The sequence below is a fragment of the Monopterus albus genome, unplaced genomic scaffold (assembly GCF_001952655.1).
Source record: "Monopterus albus unplaced genomic scaffold, M_albus_1.0 scaffold41.1, whole genome shotgun sequence".
In the NCBI taxonomy this organism is placed as follows: domain Eukaryota; kingdom Metazoa; phylum Chordata; class Actinopteri; order Synbranchiformes; family Synbranchidae; genus Monopterus; species Monopterus albus.
This window is the reverse complement of record NW_018127921.1, coordinates 5,750,524-5,762,840: the sequence shown is the minus strand read 5'-3', so window position 1 is coordinate 5,762,840 and position 12,317 is coordinate 5,750,524. Positions and strand designations below refer to the sequence as shown.

The 12,317-nt window shown below is 38.9% G+C and overlaps 1 protein-coding gene across 2 annotated transcripts in view; it reads left to right on the top strand.

The window, feature by feature from the left end:
- Window positions 1-12,317, top strand: part of LOC109959865 (uncharacterized) — a 102,600-nt gene that overhangs the window by 26,674 nt on the left and 63,609 nt on the right. For both annotated transcript variants that reach the window (XM_020599577.1, XM_020599578.1), the window contains exons 8-12: window positions 4,018-4,274; window positions 6,971-7,184; window positions 8,397-8,518; window positions 8,884-9,432; window positions 10,079-10,343. In XM_020599577.1, the coding sequence (XP_020455233.1) occupies window positions 4,018-4,274; window positions 6,971-7,184; window positions 8,397-8,518; window positions 8,884-9,432; window positions 10,079-10,343 (1,407 nt within the window). The remainder of the gene's footprint in view (window positions 1-4,017; window positions 4,275-6,970; window positions 7,185-8,396; window positions 8,519-8,883; window positions 9,433-10,078; window positions 10,344-12,317) is intronic.

Genomic DNA, 12,317 nt, shown 5'->3' with positions numbered 1-12,317 from the left:
ACATACAAAAGCTCACTTCAACCATTGTATATATTACAAAAAAGAGCGATAAGAATTGTGCATAAGATGGGTTATAGGGATCACACCAATGTAGCTTTCATACTGTCTAAATTGTTAAAAATTTTTGATTTAGTGTGATACAAGACTGCTGTGTTTATGTATAAAGCCAGGAACAATTTATTAACTGGTGGAATTCAAAAACTATTTAATGAAAGAGAAGGGGGATATAATTTAAGGGGTCAGTTAAATTTTAAAATTCATGCTATACGTACAACCAAAAAAAGATTCTGTATTTCCATAAGTGGGGTAAAACTATGGAATAATTTGTGTGGACATAAAAAATAGTAATAGAATTGATGAGTTGAAACATAAATATAAAGGTATGTGTCAATCAAGATATATTCAAGAACAGGTTTAATGATTAATTAGGTGGAATATTGTGGTTGTGGTGTAAGAATGTTAACACTATGTAATAATTCTTTAGTATATTACTTGTGTGGTGTAGAAGATAATTATCTAAGAATGTAATTATGTAAGAATGTTAACAATCTGTAATAATTTTTTAGTATATTACTTGCATGGTGTAGAACAAAATTATCTATGTAGAGATACTGCTTTCAAACCAATGATGGTAAGATGATGTTATGGGGTAGGACTAGATAAGTCTAACTTCTTCCTACTCTGTTCAAGCATGTACTAGGTATAAGCAAATTGATAATGGATTAGCATTTGTGAATATGTGTGAAATTATGTGTGTTGACATATCAACTGTCTTTACATGCTTGAAAGAATAAAATCAATCAATCAATCAGTAACATTATAATGTTTGGCTTTTGAGAAATTAAGTTTGATTTATTGTGATGACAATCACAGTCTGTTAAACAATTAAAGGTAAGCTGAGGGTTCCATATCGTTAGCTACACAGTTCATTTAAAGTGTTAATGACATGAAGACAGCTGTCAGTTTGTGAATAGAACCTGAAATATACGGGTGTTCTGTACATTACTGTGATGAGTGTAAATTTTTTAAACTATTTGAAGGCCAAGCCATGAACTATGAATGGTCACTTCTTGTATTGTTATTGGTCACACTTTGAACATTACATATTCAGGAAATATGCCAATTGTTCTTAGTGAGAATGATTATAATGTATCTTTAAAGTCTTGAGCATTATAAAACAGCACTAAATGTACTATAAAATGTAGCTTATGAATATTCATAGGCTATAATTCTTTTAATAGTATTTAACACCTTTTCTACTGGCAAATCCTTCAATATTTGAATGGTTTCTGTAGCTGAAAGTTCTGTACAACTGTATGTGTGCATGTATTATGCACACAAGTTAATTATCTTAAGAGGTGGAGGGCTCATAAGTAATGCTCAAAAGGTGAAAGGTAAATAGAATATTGACAAAACAAGAAGCAGAAAAAAATATCAAAATATTGATAGAATAAACTGTTTAATCATTGGTCGAGTTATGTGACCACACGCTGAGAAAGAAATGTGACGAGATAAGGCCACATCCCTCCCTCGCCTCATTGGCAAAGTAATCTGGATGACTGCTGATGCCGTGAGTGCTATAGAAAACAGCCTAGCTGGAAAGCGCGAGCTCGTTAGAATGACGATCGTTGTAGGGAAGAGATATACAATGCAACGAAACTCTTCTGCAGCCAAACTGCGTAACAGGATGGAGTGAACTGGCCATGTCAGCGTGTCTGAGCCTCTCTTAAATATACAGCTGATGATAATCAGCTGTGCACTCCGCTGACAGTGTCTGCATGGAGAGACAGGGAGCGAGAGACGGAGCGAGAGACGCGGCGACGAGCAAACGTGACATCTGCAGTCACTTTCATCGATATACAGCACCCTGTTGTGTTATTCCACTGATATTATGTCAATATATTAAATTGAAGGAGCTAAATGTTTAAAATGTATGAAGTTAAGAAAAGTTCTGAATATTACTATGAATGCCCTTGACGAGCTGAACATTTTGATAGCTGAAATAGCTGTAAGTATGCTGAAGTAAAAGTTTCACATTCATTTGAATGGGGCAAGATTTTCAAAATAAAGCTAAATATTTAAAATTTATGAAGTTTAGAAAACTTCGGAATAGTAGTATGAATGCCCTGGAAGAGCTGAACATTTTGACAGTTGAAATAGCTGAAAGTTTGCTGAAGTAGAATTTTCCCATTCATTTGAATTGGGCTTTATTTTCAAAATAAAGCTGAATATTTAAAAAGTATGAAGTTTTGAAAAATTCTGAATAGTAGTATGAATGTCCTTGAAGAGCTGAACATTTTGATAGCTGAAATAGCTGAAAGTCTGCTGAAGTAGAATTTTCCCATTCATTTGAATGGGGCAAGATTTTCAAAATAAAGCTGAATATTTAAAATGTTTGAAGTTTTCAAAAGATCTGATTAGTAGTATGAATGTCCTTGAAGAGCCGAACATTCTGATAGCTGAAGGTTTGCTGAAGTAGAATTTTCCCATTCATTTGAATGGGGCATGATTTTCAAAATAAAGCTGAATATTTAAAATGTATGAAGTGTTTGCCGAAGTAGAATTTTCCCATTCATTTGAATGGGGCAAGATTTTCAAAATACATCAAAAATATTTAAAAAGTATGAAGTTTGGAAAGATTTTGAAGAGAACCATGAATGTCCTTGAAGAGCTGAACATTTTAATAGCTGAAATAGCTGAAAGTATGAAGAAGTAAAAATTTTCAGAATTTTCAGAATAAATCTGAATATTTTAAAAAGTATAAAAGTTACAAAAAAGTTGTATACATCCACGCATGTCCTAAAAAGGCGAACATTTTGATACCTGAATGGCTTTTCTAGCTGAAAGTATGCTGAAGTAGTTAAGTACCAAAAAACGTACGGAATAATAATAATAATAATAATAATAATAATAATAAATAAAGAAATAAATTATTGGAAAACATAGTTTGGATGTTGAATCAGCATCCATACAATAATAATGATAATAAATAAAGAAATAAATAATTGGAAAACATAGTATGGATGCTGAATCAGCATCCATAGAATAATAAAAATAAATAAGAGGATAACAATAGTGTGGTTGCTTTGCATCCACTCAATAATAATAAAGAACAGGATAACATAGTGTGGATGCTGTAAAGCATCCACACAATTATTCAGTTAAAGAGCCCTTTACTGACTTTGGAATCACATCTTTGTATTTATGACCTCGATAACTAATGACCAAAGGTATTTATCTATACACATCACATCTACATATAGAAATATTTGCTACTTTTTAAATTTTGGTTTTTACCCAGACTCCAAATTTCAGCTGTCAAAAAACTTCAGTACATTATCATAAATTTGTCTTTGCAGCTCTGAGTATCATAAAACAGAGACTGTGGGCACACTCACCTAGGAGTGCTGAGAGTATGGATATCTCAAGAACAGGAAGGCAAAGTACAGACATTAGGCTTGGTTTTGCTTTAGCTTTAAATTGATGATTTGCCATATTCTTTTTCAGCAGTTAGGATATTTATGATCACAATTAGTTTTGAAGCATGAAAGCATGTGACTCTCTACGTGACCTTTGAATGAGTGCAGGACGCAATTTTCTTTCCACAAGCCATACTGCCTGCTTAACCAGTAATTCAGCAGCCTCATAGACACACACCTTGTGAGGAACTGTTGGAAAACCAAATGTTTGATGGCTGGTTACCTTTCAAAGTATTTGGAAGGGTCGACAAACTTACCCTGCACAAGTAAATATTTACCCATGTTAGTCTGGTATGACATGGGCAGCAGCATGGTGCAGTGATTATGGAAACTGTCCCAAAACTAGAAAGCCATGATTCAATCCTGGTAAGCACACCCATCAGCCCTTGTGAAGGACTTTTGAGCTCCACTCTGAATTCCTCATACATCAATACTTATATTAATAAACTTTCACTGGAAATAATTTCATATCTCTTAAAACATACAGAATGAGAATTGTGACATTGAATTTAAGCTTTTGCTCTGTTTTGCGTTATAGGCTCACTCCCTAACCCACAGACGAGCTGTTCCTGGTCGAAGGAAACATTTTGACATCCTCCTGGCCGAACACAAGGGCCAGGCAAAGGAGAAGGAAGGAGCCAAGGAGAAGGAGAGAGACAGGGGTGGAGTGCAGGGAGGGAAGGAAGGCTGCAGCCAGAGCATCACAATGCACAAGAGTCCCAGCAAGTCTCATTGCCCTAATGGACGACCCCTGTCCATGCTGAAGCTAAGGCTGGCAAATGCGCACATACCCAGGTAGGACAGGGCCAGTACACACACACACAGTATTAAGTATGTATGTGTACATGGAAGCAAAGAATGGACATCAAAAATTCAATGTTATAAGCTTCTTACTGGTGGAATTTAAGTGCTGTAGGTCAGACAGAGGAGTTCAAGGTGGAGGTGGGGCTACATCAAGGATCGGCTTTGAGTCCCTTCTTGTTTGCTATGGTGATGGACAGGTTGACAGATGAGGTCAGACAGGAATCTCTGTGGACAATGATGTTTGCGGATGACATTGTGATCTGTAGTGAGAGCAGAGAGCAGGTGGAGGAACACCTGGAATGGTGGAGGTCTGCTCTGGAAAGAAGAGGAATTAAAGTCAGTCGTGGTAAGACAGAATAAATGTGTATGAACGAGAGGGAGGGAAGTGGAACAGTGAGGTTACAGGGGGCTGAGGTCAAGAAGGTGCAGGAGTTTAAGTATTTGGGGTCAACAGTCCAGTGTGATGGGGAGTGTAGGAAAGAGGGGAAGAGGCGAGTGCAGGCGGGTTGGAGTGGGTGGAGAAAGGTGTCAGGAGTGTTGTGTGACAGAAGAGTGTCAGCAAGAATCCAAGGAAAGGTGTACAAGACAGTAGTGAGACCAGCTATGCTGTATGGGTTAGAGACTGTAGCAGTGAGGAAAAGACAAGAGGCAGAGATGGAGGTAGCAGAGATGAGGATGTTGAGGTTCTCTTTAGGAGTGACCAGGATGGACAGGATTAGGAATGAGCACATCAGAGGGACAGCTCAGGTTGGCTGTTTTGGGGACAAGGTCAGAGAGGCCAGATTGGCAGAGAGGAAGGCCAAAAAGGAGATACAGTATATGGATGTGCTAAAAGAGGACATGAAGTTAATTGGTGTGAAAGTAGAGGATGCCGAGGATAGAGTTATGTGGAAACAGATGATTCTCTGTGGCGACCCCTAATGGGAACAGCCGAAAGCAGAAGACTGGTGGCATTTAAGTAACATTACATTTATATTACTGTTATACTTTTTACTTTGAAAACCATCTGTCTGAATTCATGTGGTATAAATTCCCATTTTTAAAAGTTTCAGTGTTGCAGTTTCAAGGTCCTTGTTATTTTTCCCCCCTCTGATTTTTGTCTTCAAAATTAAGGTGTCCAATATGCAAAAAACTAAAGGTCACCTTGTGAAAAACATGGTTAAATTTGGTTGGTGAAAATAAGATGCCAAAATACAAGATAAGAAAATTCAACCCTGACCTTTTGTGCTACCAAGGATTAATCAGTCATCAGTTCAGTTGAGATATATTCTATCAGTCAGATGAGTCTAAACTTCCTAAACTACAAGAGGAAGTAGTGTCCTTGGTGCCCATATTTTTCAAATTATTTACAAATAGGGAAATTTCAGACCACATAAATCGATTAAAAGCTATAGCTTTGGAACACATTTAGTATTTTTTACATTCTATATTTTTTATGGAAGTGTCCCTGGTAGGCTAGTGGTTAAGGCGCAGCACTCTCGCCACTGTACCCCGGGTTTGAATCAGGGTTGCCTCAGGAAGGACATCCGACGTAAAACACGTGCCATATGTCAGCATGTGAGTCGTCAGTGTGACAGTTCGCTGTGGCGACCCCTAAATGGGAAAAGCTGAAAGTGACTTTCTTTCTTTATTTTTTATGGAAGTTATTTAAATAGGTGTTATTTGCATATTTATACCCAGTTATTTAAGACTTTTACTTTGATAGGTTGGTATTGGTATTTTTCAGCAGTTTCTTTTTACATTTACTTAATTATGACTTGAAGTTTTTTTCCACATCAACTGTACTGGACTGAGGCAGATACATATAGGAATCCTTGTCCATTCCTGTATTTCCCACCAGGGGATGCTGTAAGCAAGACTGCCAGAAAGAAGAGATAGTAGTAAAATAGTGTCTGCTGTTCAGAAAAACTCATTTCCTCTTTCTATTTTGAAGATGATCATCTGTCTGAAAAAAGAAAAAAATTTGGGGTTTTGTCACTGCATGAAACATTTAAAATGACAATGATTGCAGTGTATTGGTAGATATAATGTGCTTCATTGTGTACTGTCATTCTGTCTCTTGTTTTTCTTTCTTCCTCTTTCTTTTCCTTGGATCTTCTTAATCTCTCACTTTTTAAAATTATTTTTCCTGTCCCAGTCTTCTGCCTTTCTCACTCTTCTTCCCACCAGTCTTCTTCTATGCTTACCCCTCTTTCACTTCTCCTCTTTTTGGTAAATGGTCATGGTGTTATATAGTATTTTTCTACACGCTGATGTGTACTCAAAGCGCTCTACACGATTTCCCATACACCCATTTGCACACACACTCACGCATTCACACACCTGTGACATCACCGGGAACAGCTAGGGGTCTATTTTGACATGTGGACTGGAGAAGGCGGACAGCAAACTGCCAACCCTATGGTTAAGGGACGACCCACTCTATCTGCTCCCATTTGGTCCCTTCTTTTTTTCAAGTCTCTCCTCCCTTGCTGTGTCTCTCCATATTCTGTTATTAATGTTTCCTCATTTCCTCTCCCCTCTTCATCTTCCCATTTCTATTCCTTTGTCTGAACCTCCACTTCCGTCTCTATCTTGCTTTTATTTTTCTGCTTCGTTTTATTGTCTGTGATTTCACTTATTTACCTCTTTCCCAGTGTGTCTCCTCATTTTATTCACCCCTCTGTCTTTCAAATATTCCACTCCAGGGTCCCTGGCAGTTCTACCACCTCCACCTCAAGTCCTTTGCCTCCAGCACCTGTCCCTGCCACACCCCCTAACCCAGAGTCATCCCCTCACAGTTGGGTGATGGCAGTGGGAGACAGTGGCCAGCTTTCCAGTGACGAGGGAGACGCAGAGACTCCAGAGGACACTGACAGACCTGCCATACACTACTCCAGTCACCACCCACAGCCTTTAGGGGTAAGTGCTATGTCTAGAAAAACTGCACAAATAGATATTTTTATAGCCCATAACCTCAGAGCTTTAAAAACTCATTCACGCAACTTTAAAGTATTTTACACCTTTACCCTACAGGGTCTGCTTTTATATGCTATTAAGAGGAGTGGTTTTTGTTGGTGTTCATCTTTGCCCATAGCTTTCATTAAAAAAAGAAGGGTAAGGACTGTGTGTTAGTTTGATATCAGAATCAGTGCAGTTGAGAAGGAAAATGGCTAGTCTGGCTCCATCCAAATTTTGATTCCCAGCAACTCTACAACTCCCTAATCAACACTTAATATCTTTTTTTTGTTTAATGCATACAAAATATAAAAATAGGTTTTGGTTTTATGGTGGGGTTATGTGCTGTAATCCTTCTTGGAGTAGTGGCTTCATGAAGTTTCAGCGTTGCAGATAGGTTGCAAGGCAACTGGTGAAGAATACAGACTGTTTTCCAAAAATGTCAAACAAATTTTTTAAGAACAACAAGGCAGTGCCCATGATATAATTAAAACATATAGACAGTTGTTTTGTATATAAACAATTGATTCAACCATGTTTACATTTCCATTGATGTGTTTTGTGTAGTTTAAATAAATCAGTAGGAAATATTTGTCAAACAGATTTCTTCAGGCCAAAATTGACCACCTCTGGTAAGAAGCTGTTTTTGAGACCCAAAAGGTGATCTCTGGAAGGCTACATGACTCAATTTCCTATCTACTTTAATTGTGCATTTTTAGACTGTCAATAAACCAATAAAATCCCGAGTTTTACCTACCCACTGTACCAAGAGTGGATAGTCATGGCTTCATTTAAAACTAAAAAGAGTTCTTGGTTGGATATTATCATATCAGTTTAGAGAATAGACTAATTTCCAGTTTCTTTGTTTTTTGAGATTTCTAAAGTTCTAGGAGATTTTAGCATTGCTTGTGGTAGACCATCTTTCATATGTGTTGATTTCTCTTTTTGTTGTCTCTTTTTCATCTCTGTTTGTCATTTGTTGTCACTTTCACTATACATCCTGCTTTGTTTCTGCTCTACTTTTACTTACTCTCACTCGCTCACTCTGTCACCTCTTCATTCAACACATTTTTTTTTTTTTTTTTACCCTTCACATCCCATCTCTCCCCATGGCTCATTGCACTTCCCTTCTCTGTCCATCTTTCTTCCACTCCCTACCACTCTTCCTCTCTCCAGTTTTGCATATTTAACAGCAGGCTTATGGGACGGGGCCACTATGTATTTGACAGACGATGGGACAGGATGAGGCTGGCGCTTCAGAGTATGGTGGAGAAACATCTTAATGCACAGATGTGGAGGTGAGTATGCATATACTCCCAGAGATTAGATTTTCTTTGATGGGATAGAGCATTTTCACCTACAAATCAAAGTGCAAATGTACACAACCCACAAAATTTAGCTCTAATCTATAAGCACATGACTAACTGTGTGAAAGCATGTACAAATCAAATTGTCATGGAACCTTTTTGTGTGAGAAAAATGAGATTCAATAAAAAAGCATGGGAGGGGCATTAGTAGATAACAGGTTAAAGATGCTGAATTAAAGGAAAACATTGTTCAGTGAAATACATTTTATTGATTGGTAGATACTGTAAATTTTAATAGTCTGAGTCTATGTTGGCAGTGAAACTGCATTGTTTTGAAAATGTTGTCTGTGTTCCAGGAAGGTGCCTCTGGCTGCTGAGAGCATCCTCTCCCTCTCCTCCTCTGGTACCTCCCCTATCACCTCACAAGAGACTCCCTCTCCCACCTTGTCAACCTCTCCTCTCCTTTCCTCCCCCTCCAACTTGCTTTCCTACAGTGCCACGTTCCCTCAATCTGCATCCACAGCTGGGGTGTTCAGCATCAGAGATCCCCCGCAGCCTCTCATCCCTGTTTCCACACCGGGTAAAGCCCGTAATGGCACGCATAAAGCCAGCTGCCCATCCAAAGACATTCAGGACTCTGTAGTGGGATCAAAAAAGAGAAAAAACTCTTCCTACTCTTCCTCGTCTCTTTCCTCTTCTTCTTTGTCTTCTTCCTTGTTTCCGATTGTGGATAATCACAAGAGGAACGGCAGCAGCTACCATCCAGCATTACAAGATTCAGGTGGGACCGCTGCCCCCCCAGCCAGGAAGAGGGGACTTGGGTGCGGGGGAAGCGGGCTTTGGCACAGCAGAGATGACTGGCTATCTAGATCTGATGGATCTCAAAGCCACAACTCACAGAAAAGGTGCAGTGCAGTTTATTTGAAATGTTAACATTAGTAGAAATAAAATTGCTTCTTGATGACATGTTAAAGCTGTTATTTTGGCCTTTCTATGCAGGATTGAATGACAAGATTTCTTTAAAAGTTTTGGTAATACCAACTTGTGCAGGATACAGTCACTGTTAAAAATGTGCTGTTTTCCAGAAGGTGACAGTTTTCTTTCAAGCTTATATTCTTGAGAAGATACTGAAGATGCTCTATTCTCTCATAAGTCGCTAATAGAATTTGCTTAATTTATAATACAATGCACTCAAATAAAAGGCTTTCAAAATATGTATTATCTTTTTTGGTCTAACGAACAATTTTGATTGTAGCCACGGTTACAAACAGCGCAGTGCAGGTGCAGTTCAACACATGACACAGTACAGTATGTAGAGAAGCACATTAGAGGGGGGTTCATTAAGCATACAGCAGTGTGTAAACAGGAAGGTCAGTGCATAGGCTGTGTTAATGTGTTTGGCTTCACAGGGAATATACAGCAATATACAGGGAAAATCAGCTGTGATAATTTTATGCTCATCTAAATAAATCCTACTGTACAGTAAAGACTCAAATGCACTGTGCTATATATCATTAATTGCAAATTTCCTTCTCTTCTGGTCCTCTCCAGTAATGATTTTGGCACCACAAGTAGACCCTACTCACCCAGCAGAGAGCTGGCTTCAGCCCCCTATCAGCCCCTGGCTCCTCCCTCCGGGCCCCTGGCTTATGGGGGAGGAGCAGAGGGGAGGAAGAGGAGGAGCCCCAGTTCCTATAGAGGGAAGGCCAGCAAGCTGAACAGGCCAGAAGGGTTGGAGAGCCTCTGTGGCAAAGGGAGCAGCAGCAGCAGCAGCAGCAGGGGAATTCTGTCTTCAGGGCCGGAGTCCCAGCGACAGGTATGTGTTACATACAGGCTGTCCCTTTATTAGCAACTACTAGGAATATTTGTGAGTCTAGTTTGAAGTGCTCAATTGTGAACTGTCGAACTATATGGCCAGGTGTTAGTCTGAATGTGCTACATCTTCACAGACATTGCCTGGATGGAGCTAGATATAATTGACAGAAAGAGCAATATCAAACCAATGTTCATTTTGACAGAAAATCTTGTCATCTTGGAAAATGATAAGTGGCTCTTCTTTGCCAAGTCAGTATTTCCTAAGTCAGGAGTGAGCCCCCAGTTGTTCCTTAGGATAAACATCAAGTATAATTTGCTTTAGACATGTTAGCAGCATATCGATGGTAGTGCCTGTCTCTGAACAAATAAACAATCTTTTCTACTAACCTTACCACATATGAAACCAAGATATGTGTAGACAACCAAGATGTCAATAGCTGTAGCCTCAAACTTAGGCTTAGAAGAAACTTAGAAGAGATAAATATTAAAAATGCAGGGTATTAGTGTCTGTGCTTTTAGCCGTCCCTGGTAGGCTAGTGGTTAAGGCGCAGCGCTCTCAACGCTGCGGCCCGGGTTCGAATCAGGGTTGCGTCAGGAAGGGCATCCAGCGTAAAACACATGCCAAATGTCAACATGCGAGTCGTCAGTGTGGCGACCCCTAAACGGGAAAAGCCAAAAGTGACTTTCTTTCTAGTGTCTGTGCTTTTCTTAGAATCCCAAACCTTGGTTCATTTTTTGTTACTGAAATCTGAAACCAAAAGGGCACAGTTGATTCAGAAATATCACCAAAATAAATCTTAGATGACACGCTTGGAGGTGACTCCTAACTTGTTGTGGGATTGGTATGGTAATACAGCTGCATTTTACAAAGTCACCTAACAGCCTTACATCTATTTACAATTTTGCCATTTATGGTGTACAAGAGGGCTTGTTATGTTTCCCATGTTTTGCATTACCTGAGTTAACAACAACAGTCTTGTTTACTATAAAAGGGCATTTTACAATGTCCACTTGCTCGAGTACAAAATCTGGCCTGCTGTGCCTATACACTGAATTTTGAATTTGAACAATTTTTTTTTTGTTACATGCATGAATTAGGGATGGGCATTTCAAGCTAAAATGCTATTAGGTATTCGCTGGGAGCTACTTGACAATTATTCAAAAATTCCCCCTCCCCAAAATGTTGAGAGTCCCAGTCCAGCTGCTCCATGTTGGCTAGCACCGTATTGCTAATGTTGTCATGTATGTGGCATGATGTGACTTTACCTGCAAGTCCCTGGTGTTCTGCAGCGGTGGAAAGCACATTCAGCAGGTTTTCAGCAGTATGCCGCTCTGGCATTGCTTTAGTCTGAAGAACAGCACTCTTTATTTTTTAGTTGCTTATATAACAGCGGGTGACTATCACATACAATGGCAAGAAAGAGTATGTGAACCTTTTGGAATTTCATGGTTTTCTGCATTAATTTGTCATAAAATGTGATCTGATCTTCATCTAAGTCAAGAATACTGATGGATATAATGTGCCTAATATAACAATACAAAAAATTCTGATCTTTCATGCCTTTATTGAGAACAACCATAAAAACCTCATAGTACTAGCGGAAAAAGTATGTGAACCCTTGAGTTAATGACCTCAAAAAAGCTAATTGGAGTCCGGTGTTAGCATACCTGGAGTCTTTTTAAGAAAATGGGTTTGGAGGTGTGGACTAGAGCTACTTTGACTGATACAAACCACTCAAACCTTTTGAGTTTGCTCCACACAAGAAGAATATGCTTATGTGAGCCATGCCTTGCCAAAAAGAGCTTTCAGAAGATATACAATCAAGAATTGTTGATTTACATAAAGCTGGAAGGGGTTATAAAGTGATTTCAAAGACTCAAAATTCACCAGTCTACAGTTCAGGCAAACAATCTACAAATGGAGACACTTTGGGACTGTGGCTACTCTACCAAGAAGTGGGGTCCCCGTCAAAAT